The 21,088-nt window shown below is 59.1% G+C and overlaps 1 protein-coding gene across 6 annotated transcripts in view; it reads right to left on the bottom strand.

Moving 5' to 3' along the window:
* Nucleotides 1-21,088, bottom strand: part of HDAC5 (histone deacetylase 5) — a 36,704-nt gene that overhangs the window by 13,597 nt on the left and 2,019 nt on the right. For 2 of the 6 annotated variants that reach the window (XM_028092753.2, XM_028092755.2), the window contains exons 2-3: nucleotides 17,128-17,338; nucleotides 10,030-10,104 (exon numbers count right to left, since the gene is read on the bottom strand). In XM_028092753.2, coding sequence (XP_027948554.1) covers nucleotides 10,030-10,104; nucleotides 17,128-17,149 — 97 coding nt within the window. In that variant the 5' untranslated portion in view covers nucleotides 17,150-17,338. Of the gene's footprint in view, nucleotides 1-10,029; nucleotides 10,196-11,292; nucleotides 11,453-17,127; nucleotides 17,339-21,088 lie in introns of those variants that run through there. The other 4 variants (XM_028092756.2, XM_028092759.2, XM_028092754.2 and 1 more) reach the window with 4 other exon arrangements.

The following is a 21,088-nucleotide window of genomic DNA, read 5'->3' as shown; positions in this document are numbered from 1 at the left end:
GCGCAGGGAGGAGGTGGGAGGAGGAGACAGGAAAGGAAAGGGAATCAGACAGGAAGAAGGGTAGCGGCATTGGGGGGGGGCGGAGGCTGGAGCTCAGGCAGAGATCTCAGAACTCCAGTCTCAGGGAGTACCGGCTCGGAAGGGGAAAGGGGTTGGAGGGGCCTGCTGGGTCCCAAGATCTTGGGTCCAGGCTCCCATGTGGACAATGGGCTCAGGAGCCCCAGGGAGAGGTAAATGTTCCCAGGGGTTCATGGGAAGCATGGGTCTCGACCTCTTGATCCCTGTCTACTGTCCTCTGGTCCCTGAATGTCACTCCCCACCACTGCCCTGTGGTTGCCAGGGCAACCGGGCAAACAGCACACCGTCAGGGAGCCCCAAGCCCAGCCCACACTCCACAGAGCCTCCCTACTCCAGCAGAAAGGGGAAGGCAAGCTACCCAAGGCCTGGAAAGGAGGAAGTGAGAGAGGCAGGGCCAACCCACCTTGTTTCTTCTCCATTTCTTTCTCCAAAGAAAGCCCTCACTTTTCTCACTCCAGCCCAGGGAGGCCACAGGGAGCTGGGAAGACCTTCCCATGGCAAGGCAGCCCACTCCAGCCTGGGCCTGGAGAAGGAAGGACCCCAACATCCTGGTGGTGACCAGTGTCTCCTGCCCTGGTGCGCAGAGCTCCCTGCCCAGGGCCCCATCATGGACCCTCACTGGAAGCGGACAGGGAGCTGGGAGGGGATGGAGGGCTGAGCTAGAGAGGCTTCCACACCCTGTGTAGTCAATGGGCCTGGATCTTTCCAGGGGACCCACACTGAATGAGTGTCACCCAGGCAGGGGCCAGGCCTGCCGAAGGCTAAGGCCCAGCTACGACCCTCCTGCCAGAATACGGCCTCTGGGACCCACTGCGGGGGGGGGGGGGGGCGGGGGAGGTAAAGCCTGAGCAGAATAGCTCGGTTCCCACCAGCCCCCTTCCGCCCAGCACTGCTAGGCACATTCCTCTGTGGTTTGCCCGCCAGCCACACTGACGACTCTGTGGCCACGAGGCCAGAGCCACATCTGCAGGAGTGGCCAGATGTGGCCAGGAGGGTGGGGCTACATACACAGACACACACACACATCACTCACTTTCCCTCCCAGCCCACGTCTTCCCCCGGTACCAGGAGGAAGGGCCCTTGGAAAGGGCCTGCAAAGGGGCTTTTCTGGAGATGGCCGACCCCATCCAGGGTGCAAAGCAGAGTGACAGCAAGGAGCCAGCAGCCAGCCTCAGGTCTCCCCAGCCCTGGAAACGCTCAACAAAGTCCCAGGCTGGCTGGAGAGTTATCTATTCCTCGGCAGGGCTGGCTTGGCCCATGGCACTCGGTCCGCTTAGCCAAGAGGCCAGGCTTCAACCTGCTGCTCCCGGCAGTGCTGGGCTGCAGGAGCCGGATGCCTGCCAGCCTGCCCGCCCAGGGAAGGGCAGGGGTCCAAGTGCTCCCGGCTCCCAGCAGATAACCCGGCTCGGGATGCCACTGCCGCCGGCACTGCTAGCTTCCCTTGCAGAAGCCCTGCGGAGAGGGCACGGGCTGAGGCTCAGGGGCTGTCCCCCCTACCCCCCACCCCCCCGGCCGCGCTCCCACACAGCTGCCGCCACGGCAGAGAAGCTAGGCCCCAGTGGCAGCGGGAGCCACAGCCCCATTGCTATGCGGGTGGCAGGACGGCCCGTGGGCTCCGCCACCCCAGCCTCATTCCCATGCAAGCGGGAAGCACAGCCAACGAGGGAAGAGTAGCCCACAGGCTCTGTGGGGCCCGGATAGAATGCAGCAGCCCAGGGGGCTGCCAGGTCACAAGCTGCCTCTAAGACGAAGGGGTGCCGGCTGAGCAGCTGGAGTCAGGGAGAGGGTGTGGGGGAGGCACAGAGCCTCCTGAATGAAGGCCGCTGGACACAAAACCTACAGCCTGGCGGCCTCGCAGCCCCCAGAGGATCTGTGCCCTCTGCCAGCTTGGCGCGAGCAGGGCAGGTGGTAGGGGCCGCCATTAGAACCAAGCACCTGGAAGGAGAAATGGGTGTGTCAAGATAGAAGGAGGCTCTCGACCGCCTCCTGGTGGACCAAGAAAGTGGGAGGACTTCTGAAAAAGGAAGAGAGTAGGCTAAGGGGCACCGCTCCCTCAGAGGAAAGGCTGAGAACTCCAGCTAGCAAAGAGCCCCCTGAAAGGCCAGGAGAGGGGTCAGGTAGGAGGGCAAGGCCCTGCGTCCTACCCCCGCCCCCATGCCTCCCTCTGACAGAGAGCTGTAGAAAACGGAGAGGAAGTCAGATGGCCAACACAGTCATCTCCTAGAGGGGGACGACGCAAGGGTCCGGGTCTACTCTGCTCCAGACTCTACTCCTGCGGGACTCTGCCCCTTCCTCCTGGGAGTGGTGGCCTTAGGAAAAAGCAGCAATATCATGCCGGCCTCCGGCCTTCTGCAAGACTGACTCACACTGCCTCCGTGGAGAAGCCCCAGCTGAGGCAGTTGAGTGGGCAGGGCTGTGTATTTCTGGAGTGGCCTCACGCATACCAGGCTCTGGCTCACAAGGGGCCACCCTGCCCAGCCTCATGGGCCCACCTGGGCAGTGCCAAAACCTTAGTGAGGATGCTTGGGCCGCCCACCTCTCTGTGAACCCCATCAGCCCAGTGGGGGCTCCCACCACGGATTTTTTGGACAGCATGACCAGGGATAGATAGCCCGGCTCCTCAGGTGGAGACAAGGCAGGTGCTGACGGGACAACCTCTGGAACGGCCACCAGCACAGCCTTAGACTAGAAAGAGTGTCCAGACAAAGGGCTGCTGCCCCCAAGCAGGAGTTCTGGGACATGAAGAGCAGGTTTTAGCAGCACCTTTAGGAAAAAGGGTTCAAAATAAAAAACAAATCTGGCTGCCCAAGGGCAAGGCCAAGCCTTCCCCCTGCTCTGAACATACTGTAAGCATGCCCCGGCTCAGAGCCCTCAAGTGGAGAAATCACCGGTTCCAGAATCCCCGTGCCCCAAACCCTGGCAGCAAGGAAACAGTACCTTTCTTCCCCCTGCCCCCGGAGAAGCCCGAGATGGAAGGGGCCAGCACAGCATGTAGACCTGCCCAACAGACCTAAAAAACTTAAGGCTCAGCTCTTCAAAGACCCCACTCCCAGGAGTCACCAGCCACAGACGGCTAGCGGGGGAAGGAAGGGATCCAGGGTACAGAGAGTATGAGACAGGGGTGCACTGAGCTGTTTGGAACATCTACACAGGACAAAAAAATAAGGCCTCTGCAGATAAGCCCTGGGTCGAAGGAACTCCCCTATTGAAAGAGGGGAGAGCGTAAAAGGCCTTTGAGATCACCTGTCTCAGCCCCCTCTCTGCACAGACTCGTGGAAACCAAACTTCTTAGGCTGCTATGCAGAAGATCCCACCAGCTAACCGGCAGGGACTCACACCCTCCGAACACTAAGCTAAGTAGCCTGGCTCCACCACAGGGCACCCCGGGCCCTCCACACTGGCCGACCTGGATAACTGGCCCCTCCGGAGAACAACATGTTGGCAGCCCACCCGGGTGGGCAGCGCCTTCCAAACCAGCACCCGAGCCCCAAGGAGTTCCCTCAGCAGGCTGAGTGGTCAGCAGCTTCCTTAAATGTCTAATGACCTCGTTCTGTCCCTCTGGAGAATGGGAAAAGGAGCTTGTCCCTTTCTCGGCCTTGAGGGATTTTGGAAGGAGGCAGGGAACAGCATTTCACACTCCTCCCTATGACGCCGATGACCCCTCCCCATCAAGGACGGTTTCCCATGATCTATTTCTGGGCTCTTACGTGACTAGTGAGGCCGATTTAGGCTCAACAGGTTCTACCACAATTCAGACAGTATTTCCCCATGTGCAAGCTGGGGAGGACTCTCACCTAGCAATTTTCACAGCTCCTCATGTAATGCAAGCGAACAGACATCACATAATAGTTAAGAGCCACGGCTCTGGAGTCAGAGGATGCCAGGGTTCAAGTCAGGCTGCACCACTTCCTAGCGCAAGGCACCAAGCACTTGCCTGTGCTCTGTGCAGGCATCTGGGAAATGGGAGTAAGACTAGTACCTTCCTCCCAGAGCTTTCAAGCTCAGGAGAGGACTCGCAGGGGAGCTCGGCCCTGGGCCCAGGAAGCTCTCAGGGGTGGCTAGTCAGGGCTATTACTAATGGCTCCTGAGATTTGTGTGTGTCCCGGACCCCTCTGGCAGTCTACTGAAGACTCTGGACCACTTCTCAGAATGTTTCTAAAGTGCGTGAAATAAAATACTTAGAACTCGGGGCGCCTGGGGGGCTTAGTCGGTTGGGCGTCTGCCTTTGGCTCGAGTCGTGATCTCCAGCTCCTGGGATTGAGCCCCCACGTCAGGCTCCCGGCTCAGCAGGGAGTCTGCTTGACCCTTTCCCTCTCCCTCTGCCCCTCCCCCCACACATATGTTCTCTCTCCCTCTCTCTCTCAAATAAATAAAATCTTAAAAAAAAAAAAAAATTACTTAGAACTACTCCAAGCTCACACCTCTGCCAGAGCGAGGCCTTAGCTCTCTGGTTTCAGACTGCTCCAAGGTCGCTCTGCGGTCCTGTCCCGATCAAAGCCCGGCCCGTGGGCCCCACGAAACACACACTGGAGTGGCTGGCAGCTAGAGCCCAGCACTCGGGAAGCAATCTCTGCGAACAGCCTCCTCCCAACCACAGCACATCCAGGCTGTCTCTCCTGCCTCGCTACCCCCAAGAACAGCTGCTCTGTCCCCTGCGGCACAGCCCACAGCCGTGGCAACCCTCCGGCCCCTCAGAAGCATTACTTAGCACAGATGCGCACAAGTTTCACTCCCTGCTCTCGGGGCCCCAAGCAGTCAGAGTCTTCTCTGGGCTCCGACCTCACTGTGCCAGCTCTCTCCCCAGTACCATCCACATCTTCCTGGGCCCCCCTTCTTGAAAGGCAGAAGCAACGTGCAATTGACGCCAGGGGCTCTTGGAATGTCAGCGCAGGAAGGGCCTGCAGATCAGCAACTCAACGTCCCAAGCCCATCATGCCACAGAGGAAAGACACCTGTCCCACATCATCTGGAAAGGAGGCAGAGGAGCTAGGGCTTACTCAGGGTCTTCTGACTCTATCAGCCTCCCACTAAAAAAAACACACGAGGAGAAACCATGAGGGCTGCTCCTGCATGATGGAGTGAGGAGCCAAACTCTGCATGAAGGATGCAGGGATCAAGACAGGGCATCCAGTTGGCCCCCAGCACACCAGAGCCTAGGAGCACAGGGGAGAAGGGGGCTGGGTTGTTAGAACCCCCAGAAACCTTGAAGCAGACCATGCCTCTGAAGGACCTTAAGCCTAGGGGGTGCAGAGGCCTGGTGAAAGGCACGAAGGGTCTTACTGATGAAGAGAGATTTACTCACTGATCTCATGCTGCTATCTGGAGGAGAAAAAGACTCATTTCCCCCAGCCCAGCCATTTCCAGGAAACACTGGGGCACCAAGCTAGAGGCAGCAAAAAGGCATACTGCTCATTCAAAGGCTGCAGCTGTTGCCGGGACTGGTCGCTCCACACCTGGGGTGGACAGCAGGGGCCTCAGGGCAGTGCAACCCAGCCCTGAGCATCCAGCAGGGCGCCCTGCCCACCTGCCCACCTGGCCGCTTGCCATAATCCCCCACCCCAGCTGGGGTTCAGACACCTGCTGCCCAGCGTCTCAAGACATCCTCCCTCTGCAGACCGCCAGGCTGCTGGGGGCTGGGTTTGCCTCTGACTGGGGCGACAGCCTTCCTCCCTCCCCAGTCCACCCTGCTCCGAGGAGCCCCAGAGCCCTCCCAGGCCTTCCAGGGCTGTTGGTGATGTCCACTGGCAGGCTGCAAGGCCCCATGACCCCGTCCACACGACTTCTGTCCACACAGCCCTTATTCCAAGCACAGTCTGAGTCTACTCACATCAGTCACCGGAAACGTGTCAAAAATGCTGGTTCCTGGGCTGCCCTATAGAATCTGAACCCTTCACGGGGGCCAAGGCTTGGCGCTCTGCACTTTAATATATGTTCCCTTAACAATTCTGATAGAGGGGCGCCTGGGTGGCTCAGTCGGTTAAGTGTCTGCCTTCAGCTCAGGTCATGATCCCGGCGTCCTGGGATCGAGCCCCGCCATCGGGCTCCCCACTGAGAGGGAAGCCTGCTTCTCCCTTGCCCTCTGCCCGCTGCTCTGCCTACTTGTCCTCTCTCTCTCTCTCTCTCTCTCTCTTGTCCTCTCTCTCTCTCTCTCTCTCTCTCTCTGTGTCAAATAAATAAATAAATAAATAGTCTTAAAAAAAAAAAAAAAACCAATTCTGATACAACTGAAAGCTTGAGAACTTTCTTTCTCATTGTGTCCCCAGGCTGGCTGTACTCATTTCTGCCGCCAACCTGACAGCTGTTACAGCTGTGTGTGTGTGGACACAGTTAATCTGATTTCCTCTCCGGCAGCTGTGCAGCAGGGAAGGGACAGCTGAGGGTCTCAAAACCAAGAAGAGGGGATGGAGGAGGGGACGGGGGCCAGGGGAGGCGGTCTGGACGGGATGGAGTGTTCAACTTCGTGCCTGAGCCCCCTTCTCCCCTGATTTCCCTACAGGGAGGGACCAAGGGGTCCCCACTAGTCACAGAAAACGAGAGAGCTCAGGAGCCTCCTCCCCCCAAAGCCAGGCTGGTCTCTATTCTTGAGGAGCACACACTCAGGAGGCGCACAGAAAAGTCGTGCAGACTGTATGCTACACAAGGGCACCCAACCAAAGGGGCAAGTTGGGGCTAAAATCGAGCCCATGCTCCAAGGGCTGAGCCACATGCTCTGGCATGAAGATGTATCCACCCGGAAGAAGGGCCACCTCTAAACAACGTGCACAAAGGAATGCTGGTGTGGGTTAGCAGTAGCCCGACACACAGACCTGAATCCGAATCACAGCCGTCACCTACCCTGTGACCTTGGGCAAGTTTCTTAACCTCTCTGATCCTTCTCAACTGTAAAGCATGGCTAATCATACCTTCCTACAAGAGACAAGGTAAGGAAAGCCCCTGATACCCTCGTCACTGAGGACATTTTTAGTGCCTCGCCCTTCCTACCTTACCCCTACACCTACACACCCACATGCCCGGCCAAGCTCGGAATGGTCTGAAGAACATGAATGAGAATATCCAGGGGAAACCCCAATACCAAACCCAAACCTCATGGCACTTCCCAGCATCCACAGCATCCCTTCCTGGCACAAGCAGGATTCACACCCTCCCTCACTGGGGGAAGGAGGCTCCTCCTCCATGTCTGCTTATAAGATCCTGCACAATGCCCAAGAATCAGCACTGCCCAGTCCGGGCCACAGGGGAATCCAGGGCCCACAGAAGGGAAAGAGGGGATCCCCCAGCGCTGAGTCCTTGGGAATCCCACACAGGAGCTCGGGCTCCAAGGCTCCCCAAGCCACAACACGGCCTAAAGGATGGGCGGGTGCCCACTTTGTGCTGGGCTGTTGTGGAGAAGCCAAGCAGAGACCCCATCCATCAAGGAAGACCCCTATGGACCTATGAGAAGCGGTGACTGGTTCCCCTCATCAAGCAGGGACAGCACAGACTGCCCTGCAGCCCCCATGGGCTCCCCCTGCCAAGGCTCTGGCTCACCCACTGGGGCAACTCACCATATCTGTCTGTTGACCCAGAGGGCCAAGCCCCAGAATAGAACCCAGGAATCCTGACCTCAGCCCTGGACACCAGCCCCTTCAAAGCAACCTTCATTCATCCATGCGCCAGGCACAGCACTGCAGAATGGCCGTGCACCAGACAGCCCAGGGAGCAAAGGATGGCCCTAAAATAGGGTTCCAAAGACTTGCTGGCGGAGCAGGCAGAGTCCAGGGTAGACAGCCATCCCAGAAAGCCCCATTCCCCAACCCCTTGGGCTGGGGAGGCCTGGCGACACACACTGCTGCCCAAGAAGCATCCCTGGACACCTGCTTTTTTAGCCACAGGCTTCTGCATCCTGTCTGGAAACTGATCAAGAGATGGGGAGAGGAGGCGGGAGGGGGGTGGGGGGGGAACACCAGGCTGCCTGGGCCCTCATGGCCGTGTTTATCCGGGATGGATTTTTTTTTTAACCCAAAGGTTAAAGCGTTTCTATTTGAAACATCTATTTACATTCCAGAGTCCAAAAAAAAAAAAAAAAAAAAAAAAACAAGGCAGCCGAGCTCCAGGCCTATATCTGTCCCCGGTCGCGTCACAGACTCAGCATCAGAGCTGCGCAGGGGGAACATTCTTAGCCCTCTCCCCGAGCCGCTGAGGTGACTCACGCCTCCCTCCTGCCAGCATGGACCACACCGCTGATCAGAAGGCTAGACCGGGGCAGCACGGGGATCTGGAGAGAGGGTCTGGTGCAGGGAAGGTCTGCGGGGGGCACGGGGATCTGGAGAGAGGGGCTGGCATGGGGGAGGTCTGTGCAGAGACAGGCAGCCTTAGGGAAGGGATGACAGCAGCAGGGCTCCAGCCTGCAAGGGTTCTGCGGTCTAACTTGAAAGAAGGTAAGAGAACATGCTGTGGAGGCAACTTCAGGCCAGTTGCCAGACGCTGCCTGGAGGCAAGGGGCAGCAGGGGGGAAAGGGCAGGATGGGTGGCCCGATGTGGCATCTGCCTGATGGGGGAGAGCGGCCTGCAAGCAATGCTCCACAGTCAGTCCTTTGCCCTCCAGGGGACCAGCCTGACTCTCAGAGGCTTCGGGGCAGGGGTCAGCAGGCAGGGTCCTCAGAGAGCCACCAGCTCCACCAGACCAGGGCTAGAGCAGTCCTCTGGGTTTACATTTCCTCCCGGAGGATGGGGTCAGTCCCCTGCACGGCCAGCCCCCAAGGTTAGGCCCCCAACCCAGGGGCCTGTATGGGCAGGCCTGCAGGGCTGGCTCCTAGCGTTATGCCCCTACCCTAGGAGACTCTGTTGGCATCACTGCCCAGGCAGATGGCAGGCCTTATTCCAAGGATTTTCCAAAACATCCCAAAACATCCACCCTCTGACATACCCTAGTCCACTGCAACCTTATCACTGGGTGGCTTAGAGCCAAGTCACAGGTACCTGCGTAGGCACACAGCTCCCCGCTTCTAATCCAAAGCTTGGGACCCACACCCACGTATCCAGAGGCAAAGACTCCCAATATATAGGCACACAGACACCCACACCCAAGCACCCAGCCACTGTCAGGAGGGGCCAAGCGGGCATGGCTCCAGCAGGCCCCTCCCTCGAAGAAGCATCTTGTGGTGCCGGCCCGGTGGGAAGGCTGTGCCAGAAAGGCCTGATGCTGCCAACAGGTTCCTGGGAGGGAGGGAGGGCGTGGCCCAGCTCTGGGGGACCCCACCCCCAGCCAAGAGCCAAAAATGTCCCTGCTGAGAAGGGGGCAGGACTAGGGGGTCCTCAAGCCCAAATGAAGCGGAGTAACATTCCTTCAGCATCATGAGATGGGATGAAACCAAGGCTTCAGGGAAGGAGAGATGGGGGAGCTACGGAAGCCAGGATCCCCGGCATCCCAGCTGCCGGCCTCCACCTACCCCTACCACAACCGCATCGCATCTGATCCCCCAGGAACTCCTGAGCAGGGACTTGCAGAAGCCATGTGCCCCCAAGGACCCAGCCAGAGGAGCTGGGGTAGCCTTTATTTTTTGTGGACACACAGCTGCGGCTTAGTCCCCTGCCCAGACCTGGGGAGCGGGCCACTGGGAGGCAGGTCACTGACCCACTTCCTCTCCTCCGACCACAGTGCCAACTAGGCCAGGATCCTTCAGTAATCCACAGCCCCCAGCAGCTTATGTCGACCCTGCCGGAGGCCAAAGAGACTCAAGACTGCAGCAGAGTGCAGCTGCAGGGCATGGCGGGAAGACAGGTTCGGGCCATGGAGAGCAGGGAAGCCCACCTCAGTGAGCATGGCACCCCTGACCGCCCATATTCTCAACAAAACCCTCCACAAAGATCTAGGCAGGACCCCACCTGGGCGATGCTTGGAGCACAGATGCTCAGCCCCGGGGACAAGGATGCCCGATGGCAGAGGGCAAGTGGGGACACCGAGGCACTTACCTGCCACAGGGATGCCGTGTAGAGGGGTCCGAGGCAGGATTTCCAAGGATGGTTCCCGGCCTGACATCCCATCTGCTGAGAAACAGGATTCCGTCTCATAGATGGTCTGCAGCATCTCCACGAGCCCCTGAGCCTTGGGCACCAGCAGCATGCCAGGGAGGGGGCCGCCGGAGGCGCGAGTCAGCCAAAGGAAAGGTGGTCGGGCGGGGCCCTCACTGCTCAGGGGCTCCCTTAGGCCACTGCCGCTGGGACCCGGGCTATGGGGAGGCGCCTCATCCGGCCTGGGCACTCCTGGCAGCAGGAGGAGCCAGGAGGCCCCAGAGCTACAGGCCCAGCTCTCTTCTAGAAGGGCATCGGACCGCTGGCCTTTCCCCAGCTCCCAGGAGCTGGGGTATATGGCTGCGCGCTCAGGGGACAGGAAGGGGAGCTCAGCAGGCAGGCGGGCTCTCTGTGTTCCCTCCCAGCCCTGGGTGACAGCTCTGGGCCTGGCTCCCTGCTCCTCCTTCCCGAGTGAGCCGCCGGCAGCTGGCAGGAGACTGAAATAGCAGTTGGGGGAGGGCCCTGGCTATAAATAGGTGGAGCATGCTCAGGGAGCCGCCGGCCGGCTGCCAGGAGCCCGGGCCTGGCGGAGGCCCCATGGGGGGGGGAGGCGCGTTCCACCCCAGGAGGAAGCGCCAGGCAGGGGGATGGGAACAGGGGAGGGCCTGCACTCAGGGCCAAGGCCACAGAGCCGGGTGGCCAGAGGCTGGGCCGGGGAAGGGCACAGGCCAGAGCACCCATGTGTCTGAGAGCAGCTCTGGTGCTATTCTTGGCAGGCGAGGGGCTGGAGACCCAAAAGCCAGATTCCATCTCTTACATTCCCTCTCGCCATCAGAGCAGGTAAAGAAACCAGAAGGGTCTGGGAGAGGGTGGCAGACAGGGCCACCTGGCCTAACCTCACATCTTCCCTGGAGTCCTCCTAACAGCCAGATGGAAGTTGATTTAACTTCCGTCCTCCCTCAGAGCTGGAAGGTGCCTCCCCACCCCCTCAACCAGAAGGGAGACCCCTGAGCAGCAGCTCAATGGCAGCTCCCTCCTACCCACTCGGGGTGTCGCCTCCAGGGGCTGCTCAGCTTCCTTCTAGGGAGCAGGGGGAGTCTTCCCGGACAGGCCTTGGCCCTAACCATGGAAGGGGACCAGGGAGCACCTGCCCACTGTGGGAGCACACGCAGCTCCTCCCTGGCAATGTGCCAGGTGCGACGCCAGCAGCAGCACATACGTCACCTCGTTTACTCTGCACGATGACCTCAGGAGATAGGTGCAGGTGGGGAAACTGAGGCAGAGAGATGCAGTCACTCACTCTAGGTCATACGGCTGCTTAAATGGTAAGGCCGGGATGTCTGAGGCTCCAGTCTGAGTGCTAACCACCACAGCCCACTGCCTCCTACACAAAGGAACACATGAAGCTACCCCAGGGTTTCCATGAACAGGTAAGATGACCCCCAGCACCCCGGGAGAAACAGACACGAGGCTGACACCCCTCTAATAAAGACTCACGAAGCTGCCAGGAGCCAGCCCTTCCCTCCCAGCTCCAGGCCTGGCACAGCAGCCCATACTCCTGGGGCCCTGAAGGGACCTTGGGCTAGTGCACCACAAGGACTGGGGACGCCCGCCTACCCTGCCCACTGCTGGCTCATCCCTCCTCCTCAGGTTGTGCCTCCCACTGGTACAGAGATCCCACTTGGCCCCCTGACCTCACTGGAGCCTTTTAATAGCCTGGTTATTCCTGGGTCTGGGTCCCCCTCCCCCTTCCTGATGTCACGGTTGCTATTTTGGAGCCCCCTCCCGGCCCCTCCTTGCCCCCAACTCTAGGCATGGAGCCAGGGACACCTGTCCTCTCCCTGGACTGGATGACCTCACCCTCCTATCGGGAGCCCCAGCGGAGCTGGCCAACCAAGGACACGGTAGCCATGGTTCCTGCGGCCCATCTTCCCAGCCGGCTTTGGCCAGGCAGGGAGGACGGCAAAGGGGCCTCCTGCCCTCAGGTTGGGGAGCACAGGGAAGGGGAGGTGGCAGACGTGGGCTGATCTTAGATTTAGCTGATCTTATACAATAAGATGTACGGTGGGGTGGGGGATGGGAAACAGGATCTGAACAAAGATCTGGAGCGTCAGCTTCTCTGCCAGGGTAGACTAGAAAAATGGTGATGGAGCAGTGCTCCCCACAGGGGTTTGGAGTTGGGAGACACCCCAGGGTGGGCTTCAGGACCTCATTCACCACCTCCTGCTCCAACCTCATCCTGGCCAACCAGACTCTCTGAAGAGGAAGGGAAGAGAAGACCAAGGCCCCCGCAGCGGGGTGATGCGCAGCAGACTCAAGGCAGCCCCAGAAAGCCGGGGGCAGCAGCCCCTCCCAGCTCAGGACTCCACCCACCCACGCTGGGAGCAACCAGCAGGGCTGGCTAGCCCTGTCCTGGCTCTCTCTGCCTGCCCCAGGCACAGGAGAGTGTGGTAGGGGAGCCCTGTTCTGGAGGAGAGGAAGTCATCAGTTACAATGACTCAAAAGCAGGGCCCCCAGAACCTGGAGCAGCCAGACACCCAAGGAAAGAGAACTCCTTGCTAAGGGAAGATAGGGAGCACCCAGGAGATTGGGCACCCAGAAGTGGCCAGAGCCTGGAGCTCGGGGCAGTTCCCAGCACTGTTAGGATTGCCAGTAACAGCATGAAATGGGAAGCAAAGTGTCAGACAGCCAGACAATCCTCGATGCACTTCCCAGAATCCTCCAAGGGAATTAGAGACGAGGCCTGGGGTGGGGACAAGCGTATTCTTTCCCTCTGAGATTCAAGTGATACAACAAGGTCTTCCAATGTCTAACCCTCAATCCTTTCCGCTTTATAGCCCCTCTCCTTGTGGTTCATTTGTCTTCTCCATCCCAAGCCATCCAACTCTCCCACGTGTCATCCCACAAACCTTCCAGAGCACCCACCAAGCAGAGGGTGCGTGAACTCCACTGGGAGCGAGCAGCATCCCCTCCAGACCACAATGAGCTCGTTCCCTTCCTCAGAGGCTGGCCTCAGGCCTCCTAACCCTGTAAATCTGGAGGAGGGGAAGAGCCCAAAGCTGGCTCCTTGAGCTCTTCCAGGCTCCCATTTCCTGGGCACAAAATGTTGGGAAAAGGCCCTGACCTAACAGCAAAAAGCAAGCCTCCTTTGTGCAAGCCAAGGGCTGGCTCAGGAGCGCCCTGGGCAGAGCAGCGGGTGCCAGCCGCCCCGGGGCCCCGGAGACATCAGGCCTGCCTGCCCTCCAGTTTTCTCCTGCCCTTTGCACCCCATCATGCTGGAGCCCGTCAGCACCGCCCGGGAGCTGCTATGTGCCAGGTTCTGTGCGAGGTGCTGCCTGAACCCTCTCGTCTGAAACCAAGTCCTGGAAAAACGTGAACACCTACTTTGGCCTCTTTCACATCCCTCAGGGGTGACCCTGCCTCTGACTATCCCATCTGAGCCTTCAATCCCTTTCGCCTGATGAAGCGGGGAAGAGGAGGGCGGAGCAGATCCCAATCTACAGTGAGCACAGGTGTGCCAGGGGGCATCTAAGTGGAGAAGGGACGCCAGGAGTCCACTTCCCAGACCCCCCGCCCCACGCCCGCACTGACCCACTTTCTCCTCCTCGGGGCTGGCTGCCTGCCTTCCCCGGGGGCTTCGAGGCAGAGCATGAGCCCGAGGCTGGGAGGCAGGACGCTGAGGTTCCTGGCTCCACCCCACACCCATGCCCCAGTTTCTCTGGTCACCCAGAGGGGGCAGCTGCCTTCCCTCCCTCCTTCCTGGGAAAGGGAAGGAGAGAAAGTGTGGAGCGTGCTGGGAGGTGCTGGGCAGGCAGGTGTGGTCATGAAGCTTGTCTCCCCTCCCACGCTGGGGCTAAGGAACCTGGCCGCCTCCTCCTGGGGCCCTGCTGCCATCCAAACTGGCTCCCACGGCGGGCCTCACTCTTGCCCTCCCTCCTGGGCAATGGCACAGAGGATAGGGCAGAGATCAGAGCAGGCCTAGGTCCCAGGGCCCAGGTCAGTTCCTCCAGCCTGGCCAGGCCGAGCCCAGACAGGAAGCAGGCAGCTTCTGTCAGTCCCTCAATCCCACTGAGGGGAGCAGAAATGACCAGTTCCAGAAAAAGAAAGAAAGCCTCACTCCCCGAGCTCCCCTTGGCCTGAAGAGAAGCCAGACACCAGGGAGTGGCCTCCTCAGGGAAGCAGAGGTAGCCCCATCAATGGCCTCTGCCTGTACTCCCAAGACTGCAAAAGAGGCAGATCAGGTCAAATGCTGGCGTTCAGCCCAGCTCAGAGGTAAGTCCATCAGCTCCCACTCCCCGGGGAGGAGGGGTGAGCCCCAGAAGTAAACTGCTCTCCCCGCCTGCCGCCCCTCACCCTGGACCTTCTCTCTCACTAATTCGTATTCTAGGAGGGCAGGGATGGACCACCTTCTATTTTTCTTCTGTTTCCCCACAGGCTGAGCTCAGGGTTGGGCATGGTGGGGATGCTCAAGGGCTTGCCAAATGGGAAAGCTCCCACACTGAGAGAACTTGAGGGAGCCAGGGAACAGTGCTGTTCGGTGCTCTGAGGAAAGAGGAGCGAGTCTCGGGGATTCAGGAGAGGGTGCGAGGTGTTCAGGGGCCAGGGCATGCAGGCCCTGGGGACTGCCCATCCTCATCACTCCCACTTCTCTCCCCGGCCCCAGGGCCCCACACTCTTCCTGGGGCTCCCTTCAGGGTATCCACGACAAAGTGAACACCCACCTGCCCGACTACGGTTTCATTTTACTTCTACGGAGTCCAAAGGCATGTGACTTCCAGGCTTGTGCCAGGGGCCGGGCACCAGCAGCCCCAGCCCAGATGCCACTCTGAGATGCCCAGATACCCTCAAAAAGGAGAGCTGTGTGGAAGCTGGCCATCTCCCTGGCCCAGAGCAGCTCTTCCTCCACAAGGAGAGGCAGCCCCGGAGCCCCAGGAAAACTGGAAGGGAAGAGCCGCGGGGGGATGCCCCCAAGCAAGGATCCCAGCTCCCAGGCCTCTCCACAAATGCCGTTCTGGTATCTGGCCCCGGCCTCCTCTCCCTCCTTCCCAAACACGAGAAGACAGCATCTCCCCCTGCTGGGGGGAGCCGGAAAGCCAGCCAGGAGGTGAGGCCAGCTCTGTAAGCCCCACTCCCAAGGCCCCTCCTGGCCTGGCTCTGCAGCCCCTCCCAGGCTGCCTGGCACCTGGTGGACAACTCCATCTACCACCACACGCCTGCCAGCCCTGGCAGAAGTGGCTGCAAGAGGAACTTGGGCCACCAGCGTCTGGAAAGGCAACCTAGTGACCTCATCTAGCCAAGGTGGATTATTGTAGCCTTTCACTGTAAGGGAATAAAATCCCAAAGCTGGGAAATGTCCTTCCCAAGCCATCGTCAGGTGCCTCTGGGCAGTTTCTGGTCCCTTGGCGCACGGTCTGACCCAGGCTCGGTGTGACTGCAGGTGGCCCCTAGACAGGTCAGCACAGTTGCTCAGAGGAAAGGGGCCGTTGGCACTGCTGCCAGTGTCCGGCTGAGGTGGGCCAGGGACTGGGGAGCACCCACTAGGCCTCTCCCTTCCCTTGGCTGGCCCAGCCCCAGAGGAGGAAGCAGGAAGTCAGAGCTTGACAGCCCACCCCCCAGCACCTCCATGTCTAACTCCTGCCACAGCCCCTCCAGGTTGAACGAAGGCAAGGACAGAGGCAGGAGGCTCTGAAGGGGGACTGCAAACCCTGCAGGAGGGGGTTCATCAGGCCAAGCTGACCTGGGGGGTCTTAAGGGTCCAGCCCTCAGTAGCTGGCACTCCACTCTGCCTGCAGCCTGCGCCCTGAGTCTGCCATGCTGGAGAGACAAAGGGGAGGGGCCGCAACCTTGACCAAAACAAACGGCACAAAGCCAAACAATCCCACCAGCTTCCAGCTTCCCTGAGTCTACTGGAACCCCCAGGACCCTAGTCAGGACCTCAGCCACGGAGCACCAGGTCCGGCAAACTGCTGACAAGCCATGAAGTGGGAGGCAGTCTGGATGCCCGCCCGCCCCGATGCCACTGCCATCCTGCAAATGGGTTTTCATCTCTAGGTCCTAGTTCCCTATCCCTAATGAAGGGAAAATATCCCTCTACCCCTACAGAAAAAGACGTGGGGGTTAGGCTGGGCTGTGGGGGGTTAAAGCTGAACAAGATGGACTTGGACCCTCCACGACTGTGCAGAAGGAGCCAGCCAGGGAGAGAAGGCAGTTACTACTCTGACCACACTGACCCATGACCCTCCTGGGAAACTCTGGAGGGTCCGGCTCAGGCCACTTAGACACATCCTCAAAGGCATACACCCAGACCCACCCAGACATAAAGCTGCCTGGAGTCCCACCCATAGACTATTTCTGGCAGCACCAGGCAGCCTCCTAGGAGCAGAGGGGTACAGGACATCGCAGAGTCAAAGTCCCTAGATTATGAATCCACCATGTCCAGGACCCAAGAAGAGAAGGGGTAGTCTATCCAGACTCGAAGGAGAGAGCCGAGACTCCTCTAGCAACGTATCACCGCACCCCCCCAACCCAGTACCACACATCCCAACAAAGGCTGAGGCCAAAGGCCCTGCAAATGTCCCCTAAGAAAAAAAGCATGGAACGGAGAGAAACTCTCCACCAGGAAGAGAAGCAACCACCAGAAAAAGGAAGCTGCGTTCAGCTATTGTAGGAAACCTTTCAACATCATCCCCAGCTGGCCCAGAGACATTCAGGGACACACACCCCCTCTCAGGCCTGCCTGTCTTGGCAAACGGGGCTGGGCAGAACTGGAACTACAGGCCCCCGAGTTGAGACTGAGAGGGCAGGCATGGGGACAGAGTCGGACCCCGTGTCCTCCCGGGGCTAGGCTGGCCTGTGAGCCCGTCAATTTCCAGCTCTACCCCTCAGTCAGTAACTTCAGGTTTGCCTCGGTCCTTTTCTCGAAATGCTTCTCCATTCCTGACCCCCTCGTTCCCTTACAGCTCAGACCCCGAAGGTCAGCTGGCCTGGGCTAGAAACTCACCCAGCCCACTGTAGCCAAAACCACCCCAGGGTGCCCTTCTCTGGCCTCCCAGCTCTTACCCGACTCGGTGGGAGAGTTCATGCCGGCTCTGGGCCCACAGGAAGCTGGCGTTGGGGGCTGGGATGGGAGGGGGTGGAGCTGCGGTGATGTCAAGAGAGACAGACGATAACAGACAGACGGACGGGACAGGAGCCCGGGGCTGCTGTGCCTCTAATGCCCATCAGAGGCCATCCTTCGGGGTGAGGCAGTCAGGCACTCAGAACGGCATCCCTAGGGAGAGACGGAGCAGGATTAGAGGCCCCTGGCTCAGGGATCTGAGAGAGTTGAAGGAGACCTCGGGGCTTGTTGGTTTACACCTGGGGGAGAGAAGGAGGGACACCTGCTCCGGGGTGGGGGGCGAGGGGGGGTGCAGAGGAAAGCAGCAGTGCTGGCCAGACCCTGGCTTCTTCTCTAACTGCTGAGGCTGCCAGCAATCAAGGAAAGGGAAATGGCTACAGTAGCCACACCCAAACTCCTTTTCAGGTGACAGTGTCCACTGCCAGGTGGGGAGACCTTACAGACCTACATGGGTGCCTGACGTGGGACTGGGTGTCCACGAAAAGAGAAAAACACAGAGATTTGAACTCTGTGGCAGTGGGGAGATGCGGGGCTGGAGTCCCTGGCAAAAGGTAAGGGAGAAACTGGTATCCCGGCCCCAGCTGCCTGAGCAGGGACTCTCAGGCCGAGTGTCACTTTCTCCCTCCTCCCTAAGCCCTGGGCCACCCAACTCTGGAACCATGATATGCTTCTGTCTTGGTCTCCCCTGTTCAACAACGGGTCCAGGGAAGAAAGTAACCGCCTCTCTTCTACCCATAACCCATGCTGTTTCCAGGAATTTGGAAAGGCAGAGACACACACCCCACATCCAGCACTCCCTGGACTGGGGTCCAGGGCCCAAGCCCAGGGCTTTGTGTGTGTTGGACAGGTTGTGCCCTGTGCAAGTTGGTCTGAAAACCAGCCTGGGCTCTGCCTGCCAAGCCAGGGGTCATCCAGGCTGAGACCACCCAGAATAAAGGACACCTTTTCCCAGTTTGTACAAAGGCCCCAACAGTAGGTTTGCCCAGACCAATACAGTAATGGAGAATGTCCCAGTATTACAGGACCGTGAGTTTGCCAACCTGTCCTCACTCCTTTAGCTCCTCACCTCCCTCCAGCACCATGGTTAGTCTTCAAGCCTCAGACGCTACGCAGGCACCCACCTGGGCCCATCCCTAAAAGGCCCATGATCCACCCCAGACATGACCTCATTCATTCTCTTCCAAAAGAAGGCAGGCCCTCCAATACCGAGTGAAAGCAAGGTGGCAGGAGTGATCCAGTGAGGCTGAAAGGGGCTAGATGTGTAAGCCCTGACCCTGCTCCCCCAGTCAGGGATGGGCAATCAGCTCTGCCCCCTGGACAGCCCCACCTCCTGGCCGGATTAATTCTCGGTAAGCCTTGTGTTTTCATCAAGGATTCCCAGGAGTGCGGTCCATTTGGAGCCAGTAGCCAGGAAGTCAGGCATGGCTGGGACACAGGAGCCTGAAGACAGACAAACACACACACACACACACACACACACACACACACACACACACACACACACACACACACTGGGACACAGGAGCCTGAAGACACACACACACACACACACACACACACACACACACACACACACACACACACTGGGACACAGGAGCCTGAAGACACACACACACACACACACACACACACACACACACACACACACACACACACACACACGACCTCAAGTCTTCCTAGGCCTGCTGCCCCCTGCTTTCACCCACAAGGTTTGACCTCTGTAGCTGGAGAAAGGTGCACTCAGATGGGAGTTAGAAGGAGGCAGAGTGAAGGCGCTGAATTGCTCCTGGCAGGCACAGGTGTGGGGCAAGGACAAAAGAGGCTGTGCGGGGCTCAGGCCAAGCTCAGGAATGTGGCAGGTGGGGCTGCTGGTGCCCTGGCAGGGCCCGCGTGGGCAGGCAGCTCAGCCCGTGCCCACCCCAGGGCTGGCGCCCAGTCCTGCTCACACCCTTTCCCGTGGGCTGGGGAACACAGGTTCAGAAATTCCCACGATGCCCAGCAGCCTGAGTGGCCCGGCCCATCTCCTTAGTGAAAGGCGCCTCCACAGCAGGGCACTCAGAAGGGGCAGAGCCTCAATGGTACAAAAATGGAACTTAAGATCAACTCTGAGCCCCCATCATCTTCACCCCTTGGAGAGAAGAGGAAGGGAGGCGCTCCCAGAACTCCATTTGGCTCAGAACTCAATCAGGCCACACTTGTCCTCACCCTGCAGGATGCAGCAGGACCCCTGGGCCCCCGTCCACCTGCAGAGGGTATCTGCCAATACCTTTACCGCATAAACAGGGGCTCCGGGAAACAAAGCAGAGTTCACTGCCTGATCAGGACAGGCATAGATTCTTGTCTGGGGTGGGGCGTGAAGGGGGAAAAGGACGGGGGATGGTTAAAACCTGGTCCCTCCTCTGTTGCAAAAAGTCCACTGTTGCCTATAGTTACAGGAGGGTCTCAGTGGGCAGTCAGGGGCCAAGAGCGGTGTCACTGCTAGATGACAGTACGTGCAGATGCCAAACCAGTGAGCAGCCTGGCTTCCATGACGTCGTAAGTAGGCAGACCCCCCCCCCCCGCCCACCCAGAGCCCAGTCCCCATCCCATCAGCTCTTGCGGTCAGACCTCCAGCCAGGATGGCATGGAATGACGGAAACCAGGTGTACCTCCCCCCACAAGCTCATGGCTAGACCAGGGGAGGCAGGGCAAAACCCCCCACCCCATTCGTGAGTAATAAAAACTCTGGCAGAGAGTGGGAGGAGAAGGGCAGACAAGTAAGGGAGACATGGAGCAACGTTAGGACCCAAAGGCCACAAGTTCACAGTGCTGCCCTGCAGGTATCTGTCCCTCAAAAACTCCCTCAGAATTCCTAGGGAGTCAGGTGTCCCTTTGAGGGCCTCTCTGGAACCTGGACTCCAGCACCACCAGGCAGCCTTCTCCCCAGTCCTGAGCACTGCAGCCTGGGGTCCCCTCCCCAGGTCACAGATGGCCTGGGGAGTGGTCTGAACCAAACCCTGGAAACCTGAGATTGCCTAGAATCGGAGATCTGTTGCAAAGACCTCATCAGAGAGCTGGAAACCCACACATCCCATCCCAAGGCACAAAAGACCTCTCATCTCGACCCTTCCTGACTGGACCATGGCAGATCACTTTGCCGGGTGGGCCTCCAAGAGCGTCCACCACCTTGGGCCTCCCCCAGGCTGGGCCACCAGAAGCCCAGGATTATCAGAGCCAGGAGGGGTGGCTGACTTGGATGTCCAGGCCCCAAACTAAGGGAAGGGGGAGAGAACAGGAAAGGAAAAAAGGCACCAGGCTGACAAATTCATTTTTGCAATCGGCCCATTTCTGTTTGTCTGCTCAGACGCAGCTCTAGGCATCTGCACAAGCCAGATGGAGGAGGCTGCTATTTCTAGAAAAAAAAAGGGGGGGGGATGAGAGGGGAGGGAGGGAGGAGGTGGAGGCAGAGGGCAGAAGACTGGGTCTGTTTGCCCTAAAACCTCAGGCAGACCCATACCCCCTCCCCAGCACTACCAGACAGGGTCCCCATTCAAAATAGGGCTGGGGCGGGGACTGGGGTGAGGTGGGGTAGGGGAGAAGAAAGGCAGAGAAAGTTTAATTAGCCCAAGTCGACTACAATAGGCCCCCTCATGGGCTGCATCAGGTTTTCATTCATGAGCAAGCTACAGTGCTCCAAAAATGCCAAGAACCGCCCCCCACCCCACCCCACCCCCCGCAGTCTCTCCCCCCCACAACAGGAGTGCGTCCTCTAGCAGGCTGGCTGAGCCTGATGCTGTGTTCCAGACATCCCTCCTCAAAGGGATGTGAGTAGGAAGAATTAATTATTAAAGAGCAGCTGGTACTTCGGCACCGACTGCACTCCCTCCCAAGCTCCTATAGCTGATCCCCCCTCCCCCTTCTGTA

The sequence above is a fragment of the Eumetopias jubatus genome, unplaced genomic scaffold (genome assembly GCF_037043125.1).
Source record: "Eumetopias jubatus isolate StellerSeaLion01/CBP00866 unplaced genomic scaffold, mEumJub1_p1.0 scaffold_10, whole genome shotgun sequence".
Lineage (NCBI taxonomy): Eukaryota > Metazoa > Chordata > Mammalia > Carnivora > Otariidae > Eumetopias > Eumetopias jubatus.
The sequence above is the reverse complement of the archived record's forward strand: the minus strand, read 5'-3'. Positions and strand labels throughout refer to the sequence as shown.